The following is a 25,202-nucleotide window of genomic DNA, read 5'->3' on the forward strand; positions in this document are numbered from 1 at the left end:
GAAATAAACGCAAAATATCCGGTATCGGCGAGTTTTATCCACATGTAAAGAGTAATTGTGAAAAAGAATTATTGGAATACGATATGAAAACACAGTTCCGGACCAAACTGCAATTAAATCAGCTTTAAAATCTCAAGTGCACGTGCCTATAGTCCAGCTAAATTCTTATCAGACAATTGTTTAGCTGAACTTCCTGAATTATAGCTGCTATAAAATAGTCATTTGATTTGTGGGTGTAGTTCAGTATCGCTTCAAGTGTCAGCGCATTAATGCGCGGATGTTATTATTTTTATAGAATTATTATGGAAAAGGAGAATTATTTTACCACGTTCATGATCATATTAGTTATTCCGTGGTCCTTACAAGCCACTACCTCACTGACTGGTACTAAAAAGAAGGATCCAATTAAAGACTGTACACGAGAAATGAAGAACAAATCGGAAATGTGCCAGAATACAACACAAATCCAAGCGCCGCTTGTTAATCAAACGGTTACGGCTAAGCCAAAGTTGACGGAGTTTCAAATAGATGCCCACAAGACGATCAGCATCAGCAAGGATGATCTCAATGACCTGTTGGACGTTTATATGGCCAAGTTGGCTGAAAACGCAGCAACCATTCAGGACAAGGAGAATGAAATCAGTCAGCTACAGTCCAGGGATAAATCGGATGATGATCAATTAAAAAAGTATCAGGAGCTATCGGAAACATGCAAGACTCAAAATATATCATTCACAGCCACATTAGCCGAAAGAGACGAACAGATTAAGAGCTTGGAATCTAAGACCAGCACATACGGAGCGAGATTAAAACGAAAACAACATTTGTTAGGTCTGTATAAAAAACAAAACGAATCCGACGCGGCAACGATAAGCGAATTGAAAGCTAGGGTAAAAGCTTTGGAATACAGGCTCAGAGAAAGAAAAGATGACCTACTCGCCGACTGGGAGGCGGCAACAAACAGTTGTCTCCCCTATGGCAAATCCGCCGGAATTCATTTGATACAACTGCCCGACTTTCGACCATTTTTGGTGCCTTGCGACGGACTCACTGCAGCGGGCGCCGGCTGGACGGTTATCCAGCGACGCTTTGACGGATCTGTCAACTTCTATCGCAATTGGGTGGAGTACCGCAATGGGTTTGGCAAATTGAATGGAGAGTTCTTCATCGGCTTGGAAAAACTGCACAGATTGACCACGTTTCAGGCACACGAACTATATATTTCGCTGCGTCTATTTAATGGCACTCGACGATTTGCCTTGTACGATGACTTTATTATCGGCAGCGAGAAGGAAGGCTACGAAATGAAATTGCTGGGCAATTTTCATGGCAATGCCAGCGATGCAATGCGCACACACGACAAAATGAAATTCTCAACCTATGATAGGGATCACGACGAGTTCACGCACATCAATTGCGCTGAATACCATCATGGGGCTTGGTGGTACGACTTTTGCTCCCGCAGGTAGGACCCGAAATAGCCAAATAATAAGCTAACTACTTAATTTAAAAGATATGTTATTTTCTCTAGCAATCTGAATGGTAAATACTTCAAAAAGCAAATGGACAATGAACAAGGTATTTTCTGGGATCGCTGGTATAGCTTCAAGTCCCTAAAGTCGGTACAAATGCTCATCAGGCCAAAGAACGCGCACAACAATTAATAACCTAAGGCTTTTAATTTACTTTTATACAATATATCCGATATTGCTGAATTAAGATATCTGAATCTCTATATCGCGCCGACAGATACAGATAAGCCTCAAGTCATTTCCACGCCCATTTTTTTTGTATCTCATTTCGTTTCATTGCATTGCCCTGGTGCTTGTGCTCATTGACACACAAGTCAATGATGCAATTAATTTTATTTCAACAATTTAGACAAATCATATTTGGCGTGTGCATTATTCAGATGTAAAATAGACAGATAGCATCGAAAGCTTGTACATTCCAGTGAATGGCATTAAAAAGCAACGATAATGAATATCTCACTTCGTTGTCATCGAAAAAGTAATATTCATGAAATTATTTAAAATTACAACGAATACTTAATTGCTTTATTAAGTATCACTTTTATATATGTATATCTGTATCGTTTGGCCCAAAGCAGGTCGTTTTCATTAGTTTTTATTTTCATGTTAATAATAAATTATTGCAATGATATTGGGATGTAATTGTTAAAATTACTTCTTTTTAAGCATAATGAAAACGATATGGATTTTCATTTCTTTTTCATAGATAATGATATGTAATTTTGATTATCATTACTTTTATCAACGTTAATTAAATTTGAATTTGTTTATCTTTACACTTTTTAATGATAATGAAAAATAATGATAATGCTAACAGACACAACTCTGGTTCAGACAAATAACCTGTCTTTATTTTATTGCCAGATTTAATAAATATACAAGTAATAAAATGAACTGTTAAAATATTTATTCAAATGTTTCAATTAATCGTCTTATTCTTACTTATTATTATTGAGTACATTTGCTTTTTATACCCTAAACCCATTAAAAATGGGTGTAAGGGTAAATTGTATATTGTAAGGATCTCAGAACATATAAGAGCTATACACTTGATATTTTAGATGTAGGTGCTCCTAGTGCCTGCACAGATCGAGTTTGTTTCCGATAATCGATAATTTACTCCGTTTCCAAGCAATCGATACAAATCGATATCGATATCCTGTTTTTGGGCAATTTTGGAGGTCGCGGTCGGTGCGAAAATCGAAACTTGTTCGATGATATTTTATAATATATCTCGGGTTAATAATGTCTGATTTTGAAATGTTATACCTTTTTGAAGGCGTACGGATCCCTTCTATCAATTGACATTCTAACAAATTTATCATCGATGGGTTGAAAAATGTGGTTGACAAAAAAAAGATTCGTTCGTAAATTCATCCTTTTTGATGATTTTGCAATTCATACCATTTTTGACTCGTAAGGATCAGCTCTATCGATTGGCATTAAAAAAAGGAAACCCAAAAACACGTTCCAAAACGACATAACTCCTCGCGGAGGTGGCTCGGAGGTCGAGGTCAACGCGAAAATTGAAACTTTTTCGAAGTTTTTTTTTTAATATCTCGGGTAACAGCTCCGCGCGGAGATATGACGTTCCAAAACGACATAACTCCTCGCGTAGATATGACGTTCCAAAACGATATAACTCCGCGCGGAGATATGACGTTCCAAAACGACATAGCTCCGCGCGGAGATATGACGTTCCAAAACGACATAACTCCGCGCGGGGATATGACGTTCCAAAACGGCATAACTCCGCGCGGAGGTCGAGGTCGGTGAGAAAATAGAAACTTTTTCGATGATTTTTTTTTAATATCTCTGGTAAATAATGTCTGATTTTAAAATGTTATACCTTTTTGAATGCGTACCGATTCCTAGCATCAATAGGCATTCAAAAAAATTAATCATCAATGGCTTGAAAAATGTTGTTGACAAAATACCGATTTGTTCGTAAATTCAACCTTTTTGATGATTTTTTGGAATATTTCCGTCAAATAATGTCCAATTTAGCAATTGCATACCATTTTTGACTCGTAAGGATCAGCTCTATCGATTGGCATCAAAAAAGGAAATCCAAAATTTTGACCAAAATCGACAAAATGGCAAGGGGTTACATCACGTTTTTTTTTTTCAAAATCAAGGGTTACATCACGTTTTTTTTTTTCAAAATCAAGGTCGGTGCAAAAATCGAACCTATCTCGAAAATTTTTTTTTTATATCTAGGGTAATATATCCGCGCGGAGATATGACGTTCCAAAACGACATAACTCCGCGCAGAGGTCGAAAACTTTTTCGATGATTTTTTTTTAATATCTCGGGTAACAGCTCCGCGCGGAGATATGACGTTCCAAAACGACATAACTCCTCGCGTAGATATGACGTTCCAAAACGACATAACTCCGCGCAGAGGTCGAAAACATTTTCTATGATTTTTTTTTAATATCTCGGGTAACAGCTCCGCGCGTAGACATGACGTTCCAAAACGACATAGCTCCGCGCGGAGGTCGAAAACTTATTCGATGATTTTATTTTAATATCTCGGGTAACAGCTCCGCGCGGAGATATGACGTTCCAAAACGACATAGCTCCTCGCGTAGGTATGACGTTCCAAAACGACATAACTCCGCGCGGATATGTAACGTTCCAAAATGACATATCTCCTCGCGTAGATATGACGTTCCAAAACGACATAACTCCGCGCGGAGGTATGACGTTCCAAAACGACATAACTCCGCGCGGTGATATGACGTTCCAAAACGACATAACTCCGCGCGGAGGTCGAAAACTTTTTCTATGATTTTATTTAATATCTCGGGTAACAGCTCCGCGCGTAGATATGACGTTCCAAAACGACATAACTCCGCGGGAAGATATGACGTTCCAAAACGACATAACTCCACGCGGAGATATAACGTTCCAAAAGGCATAACTCCGCGCGGAGATATGACGTTCCAAAACGACATAACTCCTCGTGTAGATATGACGTTCCAAACGACATAACTCCGCGCAGAGGTCGAAAACATTTTCTATGATTTTTTTTTAATATCTCGGGTAACAGCTCCGCGCGTAGACATGACGTTCCAAAACGACATAGCTCCGCGCGGAGGTCGAAAACTTATTCGATGATTTTATTTTAATATCTCGGGTAACAGCTCCGCGCGGAGATATGACGTTCCAAAACGACATAGCTCCTCGCGTAGGTATGACGTTCCAAAACGACATAACTCCGCGCGGATATGTAACGTTCCAAAATGACATATCTCCTCGCGTAGATATGACGTTCCAAAACGACATAACTCCGCGCGGAGGTATGACGTTCCAAAACGACATAGCTCCTCGCGTAGATATGACGTTCCAAAACAACATAACTCCGCGCGGAGATATGACGTTTCAAAACGACATAACTCCTCGTGTAGATATGACGTTCCAAAACGACATAACTCCGCGCGGAGGTCGAAAACTTTTTCGATGATTTTATTTAATATCTCGGGTAACAGCTCCGCGCGTAGATATGACGTTCCAAAACGACATAACTCCGCGCGGAGATATAACGTTCCAAAAGGCATAACTCCGCGCGGAGATATGACGTTCCAAAACGACATAACTCCTCGTGTAGATATGACGTTCCAAAACGACATAACTCCGCGCGGAGGTCGAAAACATTTTCTATGATTTTTTTTAATATCTCGGGTAACAGCTCCGCGCGTAGACATGACGTTCCAAAACGACATAGCTCCGCGCGGAGATATGACGTTCCAAAACGACATAACTCCGCGCGGAGACATGACGTTTCAAAACGACAGAACTCCGCGCGGAGATATGACGTTCCAAAACGACATAGCTCCTCGCGTAGATATGACGTTCCAAAACAACATAACTCCGCGCGGAGATATGACGTTCCAAAACGACATAACTCCGCGCGGAGATATGATGTTCCAAAACGACATAACTCCGCGTGGAGATATGACGTTCCAAAACGACATAACTCCGCGTGGAGATATGACGTTCCAAAACGACATAACTCCGCGTGGAGATATGACTTTCCAAAACGACATAACTCCCCGTGGAGATATGACGTTCCAAAACGACATAGCTCCTCGCGTAGATATGACGTTCCAAAACAACATAACTCCGCGCGGAGATATGACGTTCCATAACGACATAACTCCGCGCGGAGATATGACGTTCCAAAACGACATAACTCCACGTGGAGATATGACGTTCCAAAACGACATAACTCCGCGCGGAGATATGACGTTCCAAAACGACATAACTCCGCGTGGAGATATGACGTTCCAAAACGACATAACTCCGCGTGGAGATATGACGTTCCAAAACGACATAACTCCGCGTGGAGATATGACGTTCCAAAACGACATAACTCCGCGTGGAGATATGACGTTCCAAAACGACATAGCTCCGCGCGGAGATATGACGTTCCAAAACGACATAACTCCGCGTGGAGATATGACGTTCCAAAACGACATAACTCCCCGTGGAGATATGACGTTCCAAAACGACATAACTCCGCGCGGAGACATGACGTTTTAAAACGACATAACTCCGCGCGGATATATGACGTTCCAAAACGACATAACTCCCCGTGGAGATATGACGTTCCCAAACGACATAACACCGCAAGGAGCTATGACGTTCCAAAACGACATAACTCCGCGCGCAGATATGACGTTCCAAAACGACATAACTCCGCGTGGAGATATGACGTTGCAAAACGACATAACTCCGCGCGGAGCTATGACGTTCCAAAACGACATAACTCCGTGCGGAGACATGACGTTTCAAAACGACATAACTCCGCGCGGAGATATGACGTTCCAAAACGACATAACTCCGCAAGGAGATATGACGTTCCAAAACGACATAACTCCGAGCGGAGACATGACGTTCCAAAACGACATAGCTCCGCGCGGAGGTCAAAAACTTTTTCTTTGATTTTTTTTTAATATCTCGGGTAACAGCTCCGCGCGGAGATATGACGTTCCAAAACGACATAGCTCCTCGCGTAGATATGACGTTCCAAAACAACATAACTCCGCGCGGAGATATGACGTTCCAAAACGACATAACTCCGCGCGGAGATATAACGTTCCAAAAGGCATAACTCCGCGCGGAGATATGACGTTCCAAAACGACATAACTCCTCGTGTAGATATGACGTTCCAAAACGACATAACTCCGCGCGGAGGTCGAAAACATTTTCTATGATTTTTTTTAATATCTCGGGTAACAGCTCCGCGCGTAGACATGACGTTCCAAAACGACATAACTCCGCGCGGAGATATGACGTTCCAAAACGACATAACTCCGCGCGGAGACATGACGTTTCAAAACGACAGAACTCCGCGCGGAGATATGACGTTCCAAAACGACATAGCTCCTCGCGTAGTTATGACGTTCCAAAACAACATAACTCCGCGCGGAGATATGACGTTCCAAAACGACATAACTCCGCGCGGAGATATGACGTTCCAAAACGACATAACTCCGCGTGGAGATATGACGTTCCAAAACGACATAACTCCGCGTGGAGATATGACGTTCCAAAACGACATAACTCCCCGTGGAGATATGACGTTCCAAAACGACATAGCTCCTCGCGTAGATATGACGTTCCAAAACAACATAACTCCGCGCGGAGATATGACGTTCCAAAACGACATAGCTCCGCGCGGAGATATGACGTTCCAAAACGACATAACTCCACGTGGAGATATGACGTTCCAAAACGACATAACTCCGCGCGGAGATATGACGTTCCAAAACGACATAACTTCGCGTGGAGATATGACGTTCCAAAACGACATAACTCCGCGTGGAGATATGACGTTCCAAAACGACATAACTCCGCGTGGAGATATGACGTTCCAAAACGACATAACTCCGCGCGGAGCTATGACGTTCCAAAACGACATAACTCCGCGCGGAGACATGACGTTTCAAAACGACATAACTCCGCGCGGAGATATGACGTTCCAAAACGACATAGCTCCGCAAGGAGATATGACGTTCCAAAACGACATAACTCCGAGCGGAGACATGACGTTCCAAAACGACATAGCTCCTCGCGTAGATATGACGTTCCAAAACAACATAACTCCGCGCGGAGATATGACGTTCCAAAACGACATAACTCCGCACGGAGATATGACGTTCCAAAACGACATAACTCCGCGTGGAGATATGACGTTCCAAAACTACATAACTCCGCGTGGAGATATGACGTTCCAAAACGACATAACTCCCCGTGGAGATATGACGTTCCAAAACGACATAACTCCGCGTGGAGATATGACGTTCCAAAACGACATAACTCCGCGCGGAGATATGACGTTCCAAAACGACATAACTCCCCGTGGAGATATGACGGTCCAAAACGACATAACTCCGCGCGGAGATATGACGTTCCAAAACGACATAACTCCGCGTGGAGATATGACGTTCCAAAACGACATAACTCCGCGTGGAGATATGACGTTCCAAAACGACATAACTCCGCGTGGAGATATGACGTTCCAAAACGACATAACTCCGCGTGGAGATATGACGTTCCAAAACGACATAACTCCGCGTGGAGATATGACGTTCCAAAACGACATAACTCCGCGTGGAGATATGACGTTCCAAAACGACATAACTCCGCGTGGAGATATGACGTTCCAAAACGACATAACTCCGCGCGGAGATATGACGTTCCAAAACGACATAACTCCGCGTGGAGATATGACGTTCCAAAACGACATAACTCCGCGCGGAGATATGACGTTCCAAAACGACATAACTCCGCGCGGAGACATGACGTTTTAAAACGACATAACTCCGCGCGGAGATATGACGTTCCAAAACGACATAACTCCCCGTGGAGATATGACGTTCCCAAACGACATAACACCGCAAGGAGATATGACGTTCCAAAACGACATAACTCCGCGCGGAGATATGACGTTCCACAACGACATAACTCCGCGTGGAGATATGACGTTCCAAAACGACATAACTCCACGCGGAGCTATGACGTTCCAAAACGACATAACTCCGCGCGGAGACATGACGTTTCAAAACGACATAACTCCGCGCGGAGATATGACGTTCCAAAACGACATAACTCCGCGTGGAGATATGACGTTCCAAAACGACATAACACCGCAAGGAGATATGACGTTCCAAAACGACATAACTCCGAGCGGAGACATGGCGTTCCAAAACGACATAGCTCCGCGCGGAGGTCGAAAACTTTTTCGATGATTTTTTTTGAATATCTCGGGTAACAGCTCCGCGCGGAGATATGACGTTCCAAAACGACATAGCTCCTCGCGTAGATATGACGTTCCCAAACGACATAACTCCGCGCGGAGATATGACGTTCCAAAACGACATAGCTCCGCGCGGAGGTCGAAAACTTTTTCGTTGATTTTTTTTGAATATCTCGGGTAACAGCTCCGCGCGGAGATATGACGTTCCAAAACGACATAGCTCCTCGCGTAGATATGACGTTCCAAAACGACATAACTCCGCGAGGAGATAAGACGTTCCAAAACGACATAGCTCCGCGCGGAGATATGACGTTCCAAAACGACATAACTCCTCGCGTAGATATGACGTTCCCAAGCGATATAACTCCGCGCGGAGATATGACGTTCCAAAACGACATAACTCCGCGAGGAGATATGACGTTCCAAAACGACATAACTCCGCGAGGAGATATGACGTTCCAAAACGACATAACTCCGCGAGGAGATATGACGTTCCAAAACGACATAACTCCGCGCGGAGATATGACTTTCCAAAACGACATAACACCGCAAGGAGATATGACGTTCCAAAACGACATAACTCCTCGCGGAGATATAACGTTCCAAAAAGGCATAACTCCGCGCGGAGATATGACGTTCCAAAACGACATAACTCCCCGTGGAGATATGACGTTCCAAAACGACATAACTTCGCGCGGAGATATGACGTTCCAAAACGACATAACACCGCAAGGAGATATGACGTTTCAAAACGACATAACTCCTCGCGGAGATATAACGTTCCAAAAAGGCATAACTCCGCGCGGAGATATGACGTTCCAAAACGACATAACTCCTCGTGTAGATATGACGTTCCAAAACGACATAGCTCCGCGCGGAGGTCGAAAACTTTTTCGATGATTTTTTTGAATATCTCTGGTAACAGCTCCGCGCGGAGATATGACGTTCCAAAACGACATAACTCCTCGCGTAGATATGACGTTCCCAAGCGATATAACTCCGCGCGGAGATATGACGTTCCAAAACGACATAGCTCCTCGCGTAGATATGACGTTCCAAAACGACATAACTCCGCGCGGAGATATGACGTTCCAAAACGACATAACTCCGCGAGGCGATATGACGTTCCAAAACGACATAACTCCGCGCGGAAATATGACGTTCCAAAACGACAGAATACCGCGCGGAGATATGACGTTCCAAAACGACATAACTCCGCGATGAGATTTGACGTTCCAAAACGACATACCTCCGCGCGGAGATATGACGTTCCAAAACGACATAACTCCGCGCGGAGGTCGAGGTCGGTGAGAAAATAGAAACTTTTTCGATGATTTTTTTTTAATATCTCGGGTAAATAATGTCTGATTTTAAAATGTTATACCTTTTTGAATGCGTACGGATCCCTACCATCAATTGGCATTATTATTCATCGATTGGTTGAAAAATGTTGTTGACAAAAAACCGATTCATTCGTAAATTCAACCTTTTTGATGATTTTTTGGAATATTTCCGTCAAATAAGTCCGATTTTGCAATTTCATACCATATTTGACTCGTAAGGATCAGTTCTATCGATTGGAATAAAAAAAATGAAATCCAAATTTTGACCCAAATCGACAAAATGACAAGGGTTACATCACGTTACATATATATTTTTGATCAGCATCTAGCCATGTCCGTCTGTCTGTCCGTCCGTCCGTATTTTGGGCAATTTTGGTAAATAATAAGAGCTAGAGTCCCCAAACTTGACATATAGCTTCTAAAATAGATTATATATATGCGGTTCTGATATATATGCGGTATATAGGGTTCTGTTTAATTTTTATTTTATTTTATTTATTTTAAACTACCCAGCTCCTACGGTTTGAACTGTGCGTTGAGCCCCAATCAGCCAGCCAGGGCCAACAGTTATATAGTATATATATAAATGGCAGAGTAAGGAATCTCGTATACTCTTATTTATTTAAGACAATGCGAGGTAGGTGGAATTTCACAATATTCGTTAGTCTCAGCATGGGAAGCTGGGATGCTACAATTTTGACTTAAAACGTATGTAAACAACAGTATGAACACAATAAATACAGCTCGGGTATCATATTCCAATGCATAGATGCAATATAGGAAATAAAGAAAATAAAAATAAATAAATAATACAATAGTATATTCTAATTCACTTCATAGCTGATTATTACTTAAGCTTCAAACTATGTTGAGATCAAAAGGCATACACGAAATTCACAAATATGCCAATTGGAAATAGATTATATTTGAAAATTTAAAAATTACGCTTAATCATCTATTGCTGTTAAGAAACCCTTGACATAAATAGTTAAAGATAGAGCAGATATGATAAGTACAGTTGTTACAGTGAGTATCTCTAAGTATTTGGTTATTAAACTAACTTCTTAAATGATTTGGTAAGCACAAAGGGATCTACAGCTGCGCGTCGGCTTCCACCTCCAACTCGACCTCTTCCAGCTGCAGCTGTTGCTGCTCTGAGGTGTGCTCACGCTTTTTGTGCCAGCGCAGACTGGCGAACTGCGCAAAACGCTTGCCACAAGCTGTACACTTGTACTTCTTCACGGCCAGATGCAGTTCGGTGTGCTTCTTCAGATTGCCATATGTGGTAAATGTCTTGCCGCAGACGGTGCACAAATGCTTGCGAATGTTCAGATGGCCGTTCATGTGGTCGGTGAAGCGGTTCTTCTCATAGAAGCCCTTGTCGCAGATGGGGCAATGGAAGGATGACTGATTGAGGTGCGTGCGCCGATGAATGTCGAAGAAGGACCACGTCTTAAAGGACTTGCCGCACAGATCACAAATGTAGGGTCGCTCGCCGGTATGGGTACGCATATGTATGGCCACCTCGGTGGAGGTGGCAAAGCGCTTATCGCACTGCTCGCAGGCGTACGGGAAGTCGTGTCTGTGGCGACGTATATGTACGGTCAGATTGCACGGCATCTGGAAGCCCTTGCCGCACAGCGTGCAAATAAAGGGCTGTGTCCCGTCATGGCCAGCGCGGTGCACCTTGTACTGGTCGCAGGTCTTAACCAACTCTGCGCAGACATCACAGCGAAAGGGGCCCAGATTCGGTTCGAGAAACTGACCAAGCTTTGCATGTAGCAGCGGAACACTGCTGGAGCCCGAGACATTGGTAAGGATTTTCCGTTTTTGCGCTGAGAAATCCTTTCGTAACTCGAACAGCGTCTTCTCCAGCTCTGCCGAAGTGTACGAGCACTGAAAGGTGGTGTTGAGCTCGTCCAGCATTTGGGCCAAGGCCTGACTGCGATAGGCATTTGAGCGAAAGTCCGGATGATCCACATCCCACAATGCCGGATAGTTGCGATAGATTTCCACGAACTGCAGCTGGTCGTCCTGTGTGACAAAACTTATGCTGCTGGCGTCAATAAACTTGGTCCGGTGATTCGTTTCAACCACGCCCTTTTTCTGAAATAAATGGATTAACGTTAATATTTTATATATATATATATATACATATATATTACTCGCATTGCTCTCTACCTTGCTTATCTTATTGAAGATCTGATCCTGGAGTATCTTTTGCAGGAACTCCAGCTCATCGTAGCACCAAAGCTTTGGCAGATAGAGACCCTTGTGCTTGATCACCATGCGCAGTTCCTTGCGATAGCGAGTGCGCAGTTTCTGCAATTCCTTGTAGCACTCCTCGCCAGTCATCTCATAGTTGAGCTCCTCCAGCAGCTCCGCTGAGATCTCCCGGTACAATTCCTTCTTGCAGCAATTGTTGTAGTCAAAGTGTTGCGGATTCCACAGACTCTCCTGGCGCCTAAACGCATCTATTATGCAACTGAGCACTTCACGATACTGCGCCGACTTTGTGGTTGATTCGCTATCCGTTTCACTTGATTTTTCACTCTCTGTCGACTCGCTCTGTGGAGAGGGGGGAATAAAGAATGCATACGGGTTTAAAGCTTTAGCTTTCCAAATAACGAAACTCCCTTCCCTTCTCTTGAAGGGAATTGGTTATAGATTAACAATTAAAATGAGAGCGATCTCAGGGAGACAGATGGCTCTGAGCCTAAATGTCAACTCCCACAGGCACTCAGGAAAAGTATAATGATGGCAGTCCAATTAGTATGGAGGTTGCAGGCTTTTTACCTGGACTTTTGTTTAAGCTGCTGCAAGGGAAGAGCTGAGCCGACTGTGTTTCGAAGTATTAGGCAGCCTGGAAAACTTGCTACTGGCGGATCTGGCGTATCGCTTTATCCCAGGCACCACAAGCAAACTCTACACCTTGAAAACCTTGCCTTCTGCCGTTGTTGAGAGTACTCAAGAGGGAAAAGAAAACATTCTCATTGGTGGGCTCACCTTTGCCTCTCTTTCGGCGCGCTTGTGCTCGATGACGCCACGTAAGAAATGCATCTTCTCAAAGTACCACAGACGCGACTTGTACTTTCCACCCAAGGAGTTGACTTTGCTAAGCTCCCGACGATAGCGTCCGCGCAGCTCCTTGAGCACGGCAAAGATTTCGGCGCCGGTTAGTGGTATCTGAAAGACGGCCTGAAGTGGTGCAGCCAGCTCACTATAGACACTGCGCTTGGCATTGTATTTGTAGTCCGGGTGCTTGGGATTCCAGAGTTTCTCGTTCCGCTCATAGGCCACCAGCAGGGAGCACACAAATTCCCGATTGCGTTCCAGCTCGCGACGCGTGCGCTGCATGGAGATGGAGAGCGGAGCGACAAAGGAGGTCACCAGTTGTGATTACATAAGCCGATATTGTTGATTCTGTTATTGTGTTTGCTCACCAGCTTCAAGTCAACGCTGCTCGCGACGCTGCTCGTCGGCGAGGTGGGCGGCATGGGTGTTGGCGGCGTGGCTGGCGGCGTCAGCTCCAGCATTCCAACGTTCTCCTCCATATGCTGGCGCTGCTGTTGCCCCTCTTCTGCGGTTTGTTTTTCCGCGTCGCGCAGCTTGCGCTGCATTGCCTGGCAAGCACAGACAAGTTCGCATAAGTAAATAAATTGTGTACCTTACGGATACGCACGCACAAACAAATGCACGCAGCCACATGATCGCTTCGGCGCTTCACGTGCACACAAAAAGGGAAAGTCCACATGCCCCATCCCATGCCCCTCTCGTAAATATCAGCGGCTATTGGCCTTTGGAATTCTGCGCCGGAGTCGCCCTCGTCATCGACATGGCTTATCGCACATTCACAACTATAACAACGTACCCTCATGCACGGACACACATCTACATCTATATATATATATATATATATATATATATATACATATATTAATATCTAGTATTATTGTGGATTTCCAAAAGCTCAAGTTGCCTGCGAGTTGTCGTAACGCACACTCAGAACACACAATTAAATATACATGGGTTGATTTTGTTTGTTGAATGAATTTTATGAATAATTCAAGGGAACATCGCGTGTGTCATACAATGCGGCGCTTCTTCTTCCTAGTTAGATCAGTTGAAGGGAATCGTTTATCAGTTACGGATAACAATGGTAAGTAAAACAAGAGTTTTAGAGGCAACAAATTGCCATCTTCTCGAAGACAACAATTAAATACTCTTCTAAATAGAATAGCATTCGTACAAAACCATTTTATTAAGCCTACTTTTCTATAGAAATTGGAGAATTTGGTCAATATATTTTGAAAAAACAAAACAAAACTAATTTTCAAACAAAAAACAATTTCTTAACAGACAGGCGGACATAACTTTATCTCTATCTATATACGCTATGGACAGACGTGGAATTTTCCCAGGTATGATGTCGGCCACCACGACGAGGCATTGGAAAATTCCACTTGCTTGCGTGGAAAACGCTTGCAGATTTTCACAGAATCGCTCAAATAAATGAATTAATAACTAACTTGGGTTGAAATTTTTTGAAAAGATAATCACCAGCCTTAAAAAAGTTCCAGGTTTACATCCTTGAATCTGAAGATGTGCTTGGATAGATCGCATTCTTAAAACTATTTCTACCAAGGTTTTGTGTATATAAAAGGAAATAGGAAAAGGTTTTTAAATGATTTTCTTCTCATTTTTACTGTCGACGTTAAGAATTTAAAAGCCTTTTGACACTTTTGGTTGGAAATAGATTTCAATCGATAGCTCGAGAAGGAATTTCAATACTTTTGAATGCAATTCGAACGAGCAGCTTGAATTTCTTAGCTCACAGTAGTTGAGATCGAATTGCACAAATTAAAACCAAGTATCTGACTTTACGGCTGGCATCAAGTCTGATAGTCAGACAACCAATTCCTGGGTACTCTCTCAGACAGCAGCTGTCAAATTGTACTCTTTACGGCGCCAGCTGCCGCTGCACAAACTCCAATAAATTGTAAAAGACCAGGTCGATGCATCTTGAAATTGCAAATCTGTCTGGCATACAAGTTTTTATTTACATACATGCAGTATTATCCGGATCTCACTTGTTATGCTGAGTAACATGAGCCCATTAGCTGTTGTATTTGTTGTTTTGTTTTTGTTTACCCTGTACTCAATGAAAATGGGCAAAGAAATGTATAAAACTTTTGTGCAAATGTATGCAACAGGCAGAACAATGCACATACAGCCCATTAAAAACAATATATATACATATGTATATTCTGGGTCAGGCCGACGAGATCAGTCGATCTAGCCATGTCTATATGCCCGCTTTTGTGTCCATCTGTCTAAAAATTGCTAATATCTTGCCCCATTTCCACATCGATAAATATCGATTTTAAAACAAATTTTGATTTGATAACTCGGGGATCATGAGAACTACAGAGAACAAAGTTTTTTGTTGTTTCTCGCATGAAATATATAGTTTACAAATACTATTCTATCTCACCTCAAAGTGGTTTTGGTTCAGTATTTCAATAGAATCGGACTATGAACACCGAAGTTATTCAAAAATTCAGTTGTCACAATGTGGACTAAGGGCAGAAGATACACAGTTACGGGGTATCTACTAGTCGGCCACTGCCGACTAATGCACACTTTGTTTTAATTTTTCTTGGGCCATAATCGCAAATTGAAGTTGCCGCCTGATTGTCTTGAATTAAGGCGACAAGTGCCACAATTGTTGACGCGCTTTTACATTCTCGTGTTGTTCGATTTTCAATAAATGTTGGCCCTTTCAGAGAATCAATGAAAAAAATGGTTTTGATAAAGCTCACTTTATAAATCTTATATGCAATTTTCTATCTATAGTTTAAGGTAGTCCTATAATCCAATCAGGAAAGAGAATCAAATATTGTACAACATTCGAATTGAAACATTGATTGAAGCATTTTCATTATAAAGCCCTTTATTTGAGGCCAATCAATGCAAAAGGTTAGACGAACAAAGCTCAACTGATTAATTATAGAAACCTTTACCTTTTAAGCCCGTCAATTTGACTCGCTGACAGCCAAGCCCTGACCTTTTCAATAGCAGCTAATGCTATTTTCAAGCTAATTGAACAGCTCAAGCATTGCAGAGCATAACGTCAATCAAATATCATCAGGGCTCTCTGGCAATGCATTAAAATGCAAAAATAAGTAAATAGCCTACGCAAAGCAATATAAAAAATCGACCACACCCGAAAACAACACGAAGAAAACCAGTTCAAACCACCCAAAATTAAACGTAGCGAAACTTTGCAGCAATTAACTGAGAAGACGAACGATTGCCTGAGCTGAGAGTGCACCACTAGGAGATACCCTGAACCCAGCCCCAAGCTACCGTTAACTAAGTACCTTGAGTCCATACAGAAAACACACATTCATCTTCATCCTATAACTTCGTTGTCGATTGTCTTATTATATTTACCAAAAATCTCCTTAAAGGGAATATCCCTTCAAGTTCGATATTTCAATTTTTGGCGAGAACTAAGTTTTGTGTCTACTTTTCAAAAGCCAACATACTAAATTTGGTAAATCTAACACCTAACAGCTCCGAGATATGCTGAAAATAACAGTATAATAATATCGATTTTTATCGATATTTTCATAGTAACGCGAAAAGTTATCGATAATTGGAAAAGCTAACTCTGAGAAAGGACAGACACGGACATGATAAGTACAATTAAACTTTAATCAATCGGAGGTGCCGTCTGTTTGCCCGTTACATAGCTTTGAAGAAAACTATTATACCCTTGTATACCCTCTTTTAATGGGTTCCGGGTATACAGAATACATTCTTGCCGCCCTTAAAAGCCACAGAACGCTTTTGCACGTTGTCTGCCAGGTGGAAGCGAAAATTTGAGTGCTAAGGGTGGGGTCTGTGGCATGCCACGTTTACCATGGCTAGACATGTGTGTGTGTGTGTATGTTATATATACATATGTGTGTGTGTGGTGTGTGTATACATGAAGGTAGTTCCAGCAAATGGTTTAGCAGCTGTTTTTGTTGATTTCTGCAGCAGAGGCGCGCAATTTGTAGAGCGTGCCAAACAATGGCAACACTCGGGCGATGACGTTCGCGACGAACTACGGTTCCAGTGCTCCGTAAGGGCCACGGGCCACTACAGATTGGGTTTGGTTTTTTTGTATACCCTTGCAGAGGATACTATACTTTTGTCGTGAAATGTGCAACGCATAGAAGGAGACATCTCCGTAATCATAAAATATATATATTCTTGATCGGCCTCTCAGTTTTAAAGCTTTCGTTATGAAACTTTGCAGAAGTTCCTCAGCTGAATCTGACCACTATATCATATAGCTGACATAGGAACGATCGGTCGAAAAGTAGTTTCTAATATGAACAACTTGTTTGTTTATTAAGATATCTGGATCCTATCAACATCGGATTACTATATCATATAGCTTCCATAGAAACGATCGGTCTAAAATTACGTTTTATGGAAAAAATATTTTTTTTTTCAATATATCTTAACCTGCCTTATGAATAGGGTATTTAATCTTCGGCAGGCCGAAGATAGCCCTTCTTTCTCGTTTTTTTTTTTTTTAAATTGGGTGTGGTATATGGCATGGCGTTGCCTAGTTGGGAGTGGGGGCTTGACCGCTGCCCACTATTGATGGGGCGTCTGCGTCATGGCGGCGTCTGTTTACTGAACACGCAATTCAAATAATTGATCCAGTTAACAAAATTGCATAAAAATTCAATAAAAAGCACTCACAACAACAACAACAACAACAAGCGTCTGTTGAGAGACTCGAGCGAATTGAAACCCGATCGCAGACCCATTTATCGAGTTAGGTTTTCTGTTTTATGTTTATTTATATGCTCTCTAATGAAAAGGGGTCGAAACTTGTTAGAACTGTCTGGAGAGAAGAATAGGGCTGGTAATTGTTGAGCAGGCAGGGAGGGAGGCAGTGGCAGAAGCCACAGTAAATTACGATTCCACACATTCGCCTCAAACTTTAAGGCACGCAAGTATTATATGGAACCATAAACAAGCCATTGCATTGCATTTTTAAGATTTGTATACCTTTGCTAAATACTGAGTTTGTTATTAATCTACAACTGTTTGGCCTGACTGACTGATTGATTGCCCACATGCTTGATTGTTGATAAAACGCACAGTTTAATTTGTCAAATTTAGCTGTAATTAACTTGCTTTAGCGCAAGCCAAGACGGGGCTTTGCACAATTCCACCCGCAACTATGGAAAATTGGTGAAATACGCTTGCATGAAACACTTTTACATGTCTTTAAGAATATGTCATCACTTATTAATACCGAACCGAATAACGAACGTTTTCATTTCGTCTAATAGGCTTCAAATTCATTGCTAAAAAATAAACACAAGTAGAAAAAGCCTTTTAAATTGCAAAATCACTCTCAAAACTCACTCGAGACTTGGCGCTCAAGAATATATAAATAGATGGAATATAGGAATGTCTTAAGATTGTTTAAAGAAAACCGCGCAAGCACTTAGTGGAGATAGAAAAAGCATAATGTGGCTCTGGAGGAAAGTTTGTTGATACTTGGACAATCCCAAGAAGAGCAGAAATCATTGACTTCTGCGACTCAATTGAATCGCGTAATTTGTGCAGGCAACAAATCCAAAGCCATAACCCAAGCCATTTAGTTATATAACAATTTGACTAGAAATGTCTGCTGATAAGAGTCATCCGGAACGCGCCATGCGGCCATATCAATATCATGCATGGTGTCCAAATGGACTCCAGAGCAGCTGCGTCATCGTTTCGACCTCGGGCCGTGTATTGTTTTTAACAGTAGCCGCTATGATGGAGCTTCTGTTGATGTTTTCATGTCGCTGCTCAATTAAAAATGATTATTTATTGCATTTGCCAACAGCTGACGATGACACAAAATATGCGGGTAACGCAATCAATTCCTTTGATGATGACGACTCGATGTCCAGTTTATGGGCCAGCTGCTGGCCCACAAATTAATCAAAAGCCATTTCACATTGGCTGCATGGCCAATTGTTAATTATCAGATGGAAAAGCGCCGCCCCAGCACAGAGACATCAGAGACGACCATCCAGTTCAAACCAAGTGGGCGTGGCAATTAGAATGCGTTCGCTAAGCGGAATCCGTGAAAATAGTTAGAAGGTGGTGTGGGAGGTTGGCCTTGCCTTTTATGTCTGCATGTGTTATGGCCGAGTGCAAATAAAAGATTCATGGTAATGCCATTAATACACGTTTAATGCCATTATAAAACATTGGCCTGAATACATCGCTCGACACGGGCTCCAAAATGATGTCAATGCATTAAATAGTTTAAGACTTTGATTATTTAATTTAAAAGCTGAACGTTTGCTACAGTTTGATTGATTAAATGCAAAGACTTATAGAGATTTGTTAGCCAAATAGCAACGAAATTTGATAGGAAAAGTGCTTGGAATTAAAATAAAAATTATTATTATTTTTACAATAATTATGATCACGTTCTTTGCCAGAGACTTGCCTGTGATTCGAACCCGGAAATTCGAATTTTCTTATTTAAATGCATATTCATTTTCAGAATGAAAAACTAGCTGCCCCATCTTGTGGCACGCAGCAGCCGGGCGCTCATTTGTATGCTACATAAACAAAATAGGTAAACGTGCCATAAAAATTTAAATATGTTCATTATTGATAAACGCAAACAAACAACATGCAAGAGCCGAGTAAAACTAAAAAGGGTTCAAAAGCCGCACTAATGAATAGCCTGAAAATTGCCAACACGCAAGTGCAAAATATTAAACTAAAAATGCGAGCTGCGAAAATGTGTATATTTATTTATACATATAGTTGAATACGATTCAAGTTTTCCACCCCGTTCGCGCCATTCGTACAGGGAATATATTTGAGGTGAGGTCTTGAGACACGTGCACACAACACCTTGTCTATTACGTGCCATCGATCCAGAGGCTACCTGGGCCGATAGCACAGCACTTGGACGACTCGAGTCAAAATCAGAGATAATACGCTAAGTATTCGATGCAATCAATTTCTGCCAGCGGCTGGTCCCCTAATGCGGCGTATTAACTTCTTTTTGCCGCAGACGAGTCGCAAACTAAAACTAAGTAAGTATAAGCAAATAAGTTCGTCAGTCAGTCAGTCACAAGGCGGCCGTAATTTAATTAGACTGATTATAAACCCGAGACGATAAATCAGCTGATCGATCAGTGCCCCGAGACAGGTGTGGGTGGAATCGGGCCCAAGACCAGCGGCTATCAATAAAGCAAAAGGAAAACAAGTGAAGGCTTGCTAAATAAATGTTTAATTAAACATGCTAATTATTTAATAAGTGCAGCTGATAAAAACTGAGTTATTTGTTTAGCTTTTATACAATTTTTGTACAATAACCATTAGCGTGCACATAAAACGATGGATTCGAACATGAAAAACAAGCAATAATTCCTTTAGTTTTCAGATTGCTCGACTGCCAAACACCCTGCACAAAAGTTTAAGGTAATACCTTACGAAGCATATTATAAGATTAAATTTAATTTTAAGCCTCATCCAGAAACAGTTAGAGCTGAATTTCTAGTGTGCGAAAGCAATCTTATGGGATGGAAAGTGTTGGGAAACGAACGTTTGGTATTTTTTTGTTTATCACTCGATCGGATTCAAACTCACTCTCAACGATCTTTCACAGTTTTTCGAAAAACGAAAACCTTCGACTTCTTAAATGTTAAATAAAAGGATATAGACTATATTTTCATGGGAATTGAAAGTGCTTTCGGTTTCGCAGATCACGCCCTAATTTATAGCGTCTCTCAAAAATGGGCTATCATATTACGATTTCCACACTTCAATGCTTCAGTCGGCCAATGATTTATGCGTTCCAATCGAAACGTTGCGATAGGTTTTATGACAAGTGCTCTAAAAATACCAATTTACTGGTGTTTAAATGTACATTAAAACCTCCTTAGGCCCATGGGGGAACCGGGCAGCCCATTCGCCTTATCTTTTGAGCTGTTTCAATAACTGACAAACATCGACAAAAATTGGAATTGTTTTATTACCCACGACGTGCTCTGCTATCGCCGAAAAGTGCTGGCTAGGAGATTCGCTAATGATTGAAATGGGTTTGAATGGAGTTGTATGATCTGGGATTTTGATCTCAAGTGGATCAAATCACGTCATTGTTAGAGATATTTGTTCTATTATTATAGATCGAAAATTTGAAGAGCGATGCGCGATGCGGAGATATCAGAAAACAATACTTTCTTAAGTATTTGAAGAATAAACAATCAGGTGCATGTTGTGAAATAACCTATTGAGGTACTTGAAGATAATCCATAGATAACGAAGCATATAAAACGAAACGAATTAGCCGAATATTACTGAAAGTATCGAAGATAATAAGCCATATATTTATGATTTATTGCATCGCAACTATGTAGAAAAAATACTGAACAACGAGGAGAAATATATAGTATATAGTATATAGTATTGTCTAAGTCGAATGTCACACAAAAGTTAGTTATAAATTGAATAATACTTGTAATAATAGCATTAATATTAAAGATAATGTTTGATCTGGTCCCACTGTGCATAGTGTATATAATGTCGCCTAATCGAAGCATAGATAATTTGCCTGGTTGTTTACTTTCTCGGTTTATAGATAATAGAAACGTCAACGTTAAACGGCCAACTGTGCCCCCAGACTTGCCCGTATTGATAAAAAAAATAAAATAAAATAAAAATAATATAAAAGAAAAGAGCCCCGCTGAAAAAGTACTATTACTCGTAATTGTATAGACACATTTTGTGTGTAGCCTGTCTGGAACAGTATCAACATTTGTATTTCTGTTCCGTTCTGTTATTCCGTCGATTCTATTCTCTGATATCGCTGGTAGCGGGGGAGAGGGCCAAGCGATAATGCAGCCTGGTCTGGGAATGTATAAAAATAGCAACAGTTCCATAGGCATAGCTATGATATATGACGGCAATCCCTTGTCATATGCTACATACATGCCCGCATATAAATATGCATTCATTTTTCCATTAAAGACAGACAATGCAATATATATACAATGTATATCGAATAAAAAGATACAAGTGAAAACATGTGAATATAATTCACTTTCATTTCGTGGCCTTTACAACAACTTATTTAAGAATTTCACAGGCTAACCCCACTTGACTGCAGTTTTCCAGTCCTCAACGAAATTCACTTTTGGCACACAAATTGAACACGCATTAAATTCAATATTTATACTGCCGCACTTATTTACAGGAAAAAAAGAAAAGAAAACGTAAACTTTTGGATGACATGTGTATACACAATATATATTCGGCCACATATACACTATTCATGGCATATCTACTTGCCAGACACATGTCCGAAATTCGGATCGCATGTGCTAAAATAAACTTATGCATGTCCATTCAATTATGACATAATGAAACACTTGGAGAAATGGAACGAATATACCCGATTGCTGCGAGTTGACGGAGTGCGCGGGCCTAATATGCGAGGCGCGAGTTATTATGCACTTCAAAACGGGACTGCTCCAGTCGGGAGTAGTCAACTGCACGATACCCTGTTTCCGTATTGAATGACTGAACTTTGCCGTGAATGTAAATATTCAAGATTGCAGTTTCTGAGATCGCATTTATATAATGTAAACAATTGCATATCTAACTGTTTTCTGTTTTTGCAATCCGGCTGGATATACTTATAAATTTATCAGTTCGCTTTGCAATATAATTAGAAGCGAACTTTTACCTACGATTTTTTATATATATATTGCAATTTAATTGCATTTGGAAAATCAGTTCAGATTTTGGTGGAACCATTTTTGTAATTGGATCTTAAGCAACATTTTCTCAACTTCATTACTAGTGACAAAATCAGTGAAAAACAATAACAAGATACATATAATATATATAAATATATATAGATACAAAATAGAACAAACTTCCAAATCGAAGGCTTTTTCCACGCTTCTGTTGTATTTTATTTTGTTGGCACATAAATTATTATGCGCTCGCTTTGAAAAAATAAAAGTTGTTGCTTTTGCGTTTGCCGTTGTCGTTGCTTTTGTTGCTCTTGGCGTCAAAAAAAATATATATTTCATTTCCACAAAAAATTTGTCGAAACCAAAACAAGTGAAAATCCAAAAACAAAAAAAAAACACTGCGTTGCGCAGCCTGCAAGTAAAAATAGCGATACCCTCGTGAAGCTGATGAACTGTCTGCCCCCCCCCCCCCCCCCTCCCTGTCACCACCTGGCCATGGCTACCCCCAAGTTGAATATCGGGATAAACGGGTAAACGGGGACATAAAAAATACGCAATGAACGTGACAAGACCCAATCTCGACTATGCCATACCCTACCTATACTATTTTTAACTTTAATTCCAAATCAATTAGAACTTAAAGTTGTCATTGTTTTTCTTTTCATAATTATAAAATAAGTTATTTTTATCGTAAAACACATATAATTATTGCGATCCCTAACTTTGTTCAATGTCAGGCTCATCAGCTGAGTACCAGCCGAGCATACCCCATTCGCCGCATGGATACAGGGTATCCAAGAAATGCGACACAGTTTTTAGTATTTTGCGTCTGCCGCTAATGCGCCGTTATTTTGAAGGTCGTGCGGCCGCTGTCGAGCCTATTAAAAAAAAAAAGGCCAAAACAACGGAAACCCCTTTTTTGCCTTGCGGAATCGCATAAAAAATGGGAAAACACGTTGACAACGGCAACTAAATGGTAGGGGTAAAGGCAAGAGCAGGGCCAAGAATCGGCGATTAACTTACCACGCGCCGCGTCTCATAACGGGGCGGTGCTACGCCAGTGTGGCCGCCTCTGGAGACCGCCTCGAACAGCGTGGGTGTGGCCGTGTGCTCGACTGAAGAGACCGCCTCGTGCAACATTTCGAACGGATCTAGCTGGTGCAGTCGCGACGGACTGTTCCCGTCACTCGAAATGTCAGCCGATGGTGGGGGCGAGGGTGGCAATGGATTTTCCATAACATAAACGAGGTCCAGGTCGGCTGGTGTCGACATTGTTGCTGTTGTTGTTGTTGTTGTTGGGTTCGTGTTGCCAAGCTGCAATAGCGTCGCATTGTTGTTGCTTGTCTTTGGCAGCGACTGGGCTTGCACCATGTTAGCCAGGTCTAGGCCCAAGTCCAGGCCCATGTCTAAGAGCCCTGCGCCCTGCGCCTCATTCCAATTCGGTTTCTTTGTGCGTTTGTCTAGGCGCGTATTTGTTGTGGCCATTGCGGGTGTCAGAGCTGGAGTTGTGTCCATTTGTTCCCGATGCATGTCCCTTATCATTAGGTTGAAGTCTGTTTGTGTTGTTTGTTCGATTTTCTCCTCGGCGCCCTCGTAGCGCCGGCGCATGTCCTGCATGTGCTGGCCGCGTATGTGATCGATGAAAACCGATAGCTGCAGGCAAATCGCCGGGCAGAAAGCACAATTGAAGCCAAAGCATTGTACGTCCGGCGAGCTGGTTATCTCTCCGCACTTGTGAAAGTATGCGTAATCCTCGAGCTGCCAGTGGAATGACTGCGGCGCCAGTGTTTCAGCCTCAACTGCTGGCTGCAGCGATAATATTGAGTTTGTTATTTCGAGCGCCATCGCACATCAATTCTTGTTGAATTCTTGCTGCCCCGGAACGCACACACTCCTTAAACGGCACGCACTCTCTCCTAATCGCAATGTTCCCTTATTTATTATTTAATTATTATTGGTCCGTTGCGCGCCCACGACAACATAACAATCGAACGACGAGCGCAAAGAGCAAAGCTACGCGGAGACCTCTTATTTGGAGTGCGTTGCAAACAGCCGGCAAACGAAAACTGTTGTTGTGTTCGAATGTTCTCTGCTTATAAGAATGTCGAAATCATGAACCGCTACGCACAAAAGGTTGCGCAGTGCGCAGCTCCGTTATGCGGCGCTCTCTGAGAACGTAATATATACGTGTGACGTCATTCGGTCAAAAGATTTTGAATGAAATTCTGTTAGTACTGTTAAAGAGCAGCTAAATTTATCTTATGTATT

General features: G+C 41.8%; 2 protein-coding genes across 4 annotated transcripts; one reads left to right on the top strand and one right to left on the bottom strand.

Moving 5' to 3' along the window:
• Positions 1–215: 215 nt before the first annotated feature.
• LOC6625281 (fibroleukin) lies at positions 216–2,348 on the top strand. The gene is made up of 2 exons (XM_002049830.4): positions 216–1,465; positions 1,532–2,348. Exons 1-2 carry the CDS (start codon positions 270–272, stop codon positions 1,662–1,664), a joined length of 1,329 nt encoding a protein of 442 aa, XP_002049866.3. The 5' UTR covers positions 216–269; the 3' UTR covers positions 1,665–2,348.
• Positions 2,349–10,611: 8,263 nt separating this feature from the next.
• On the bottom strand, positions 10,612–25,002 carry rgr (regular). Of its 3 annotated transcripts, none has more exons than XM_002049829.4 (5): positions 23,958–25,002; positions 13,587–13,766; positions 13,150–13,494; positions 12,325–12,711; positions 10,612–12,249 (listed from the first exon to the last, which is right to left on the bottom strand). In XM_002049829.4, the coding sequence occupies exons 1-5, from the start codon at positions 24,777–24,779 to the stop codon at positions 11,236–11,238; spliced, it is 2,748 nt and encodes a 915-aa protein (XP_002049865.1). In that variant the 5' UTR covers positions 24,780–25,002; the 3' UTR covers positions 10,612–11,235. The 3 variants fall into 3 exon arrangements, with proteins under 3 accessions (XP_002049865.1, XP_070066269.1, XP_032292850.1); XM_070210168.1 differs by lacking the exon at positions 23,958–25,002 and adding an exon at positions 13,826–14,035; XM_032436959.2 differs by lacking the exons at positions 13,150–13,494; positions 13,587–13,766.
• Between the last annotated feature and the right edge of the window lie 200 nt (positions 25,003–25,202).

The sequence above is a fragment of the Drosophila virilis genome, chromosome 5 (assembly GCF_030788295.1).
Source record: "Drosophila virilis strain 15010-1051.87 chromosome 5, Dvir_AGI_RSII-ME, whole genome shotgun sequence".
Lineage (NCBI taxonomy): Eukaryota > Metazoa > Arthropoda > Insecta > Diptera > Drosophilidae > Drosophila > Drosophila virilis.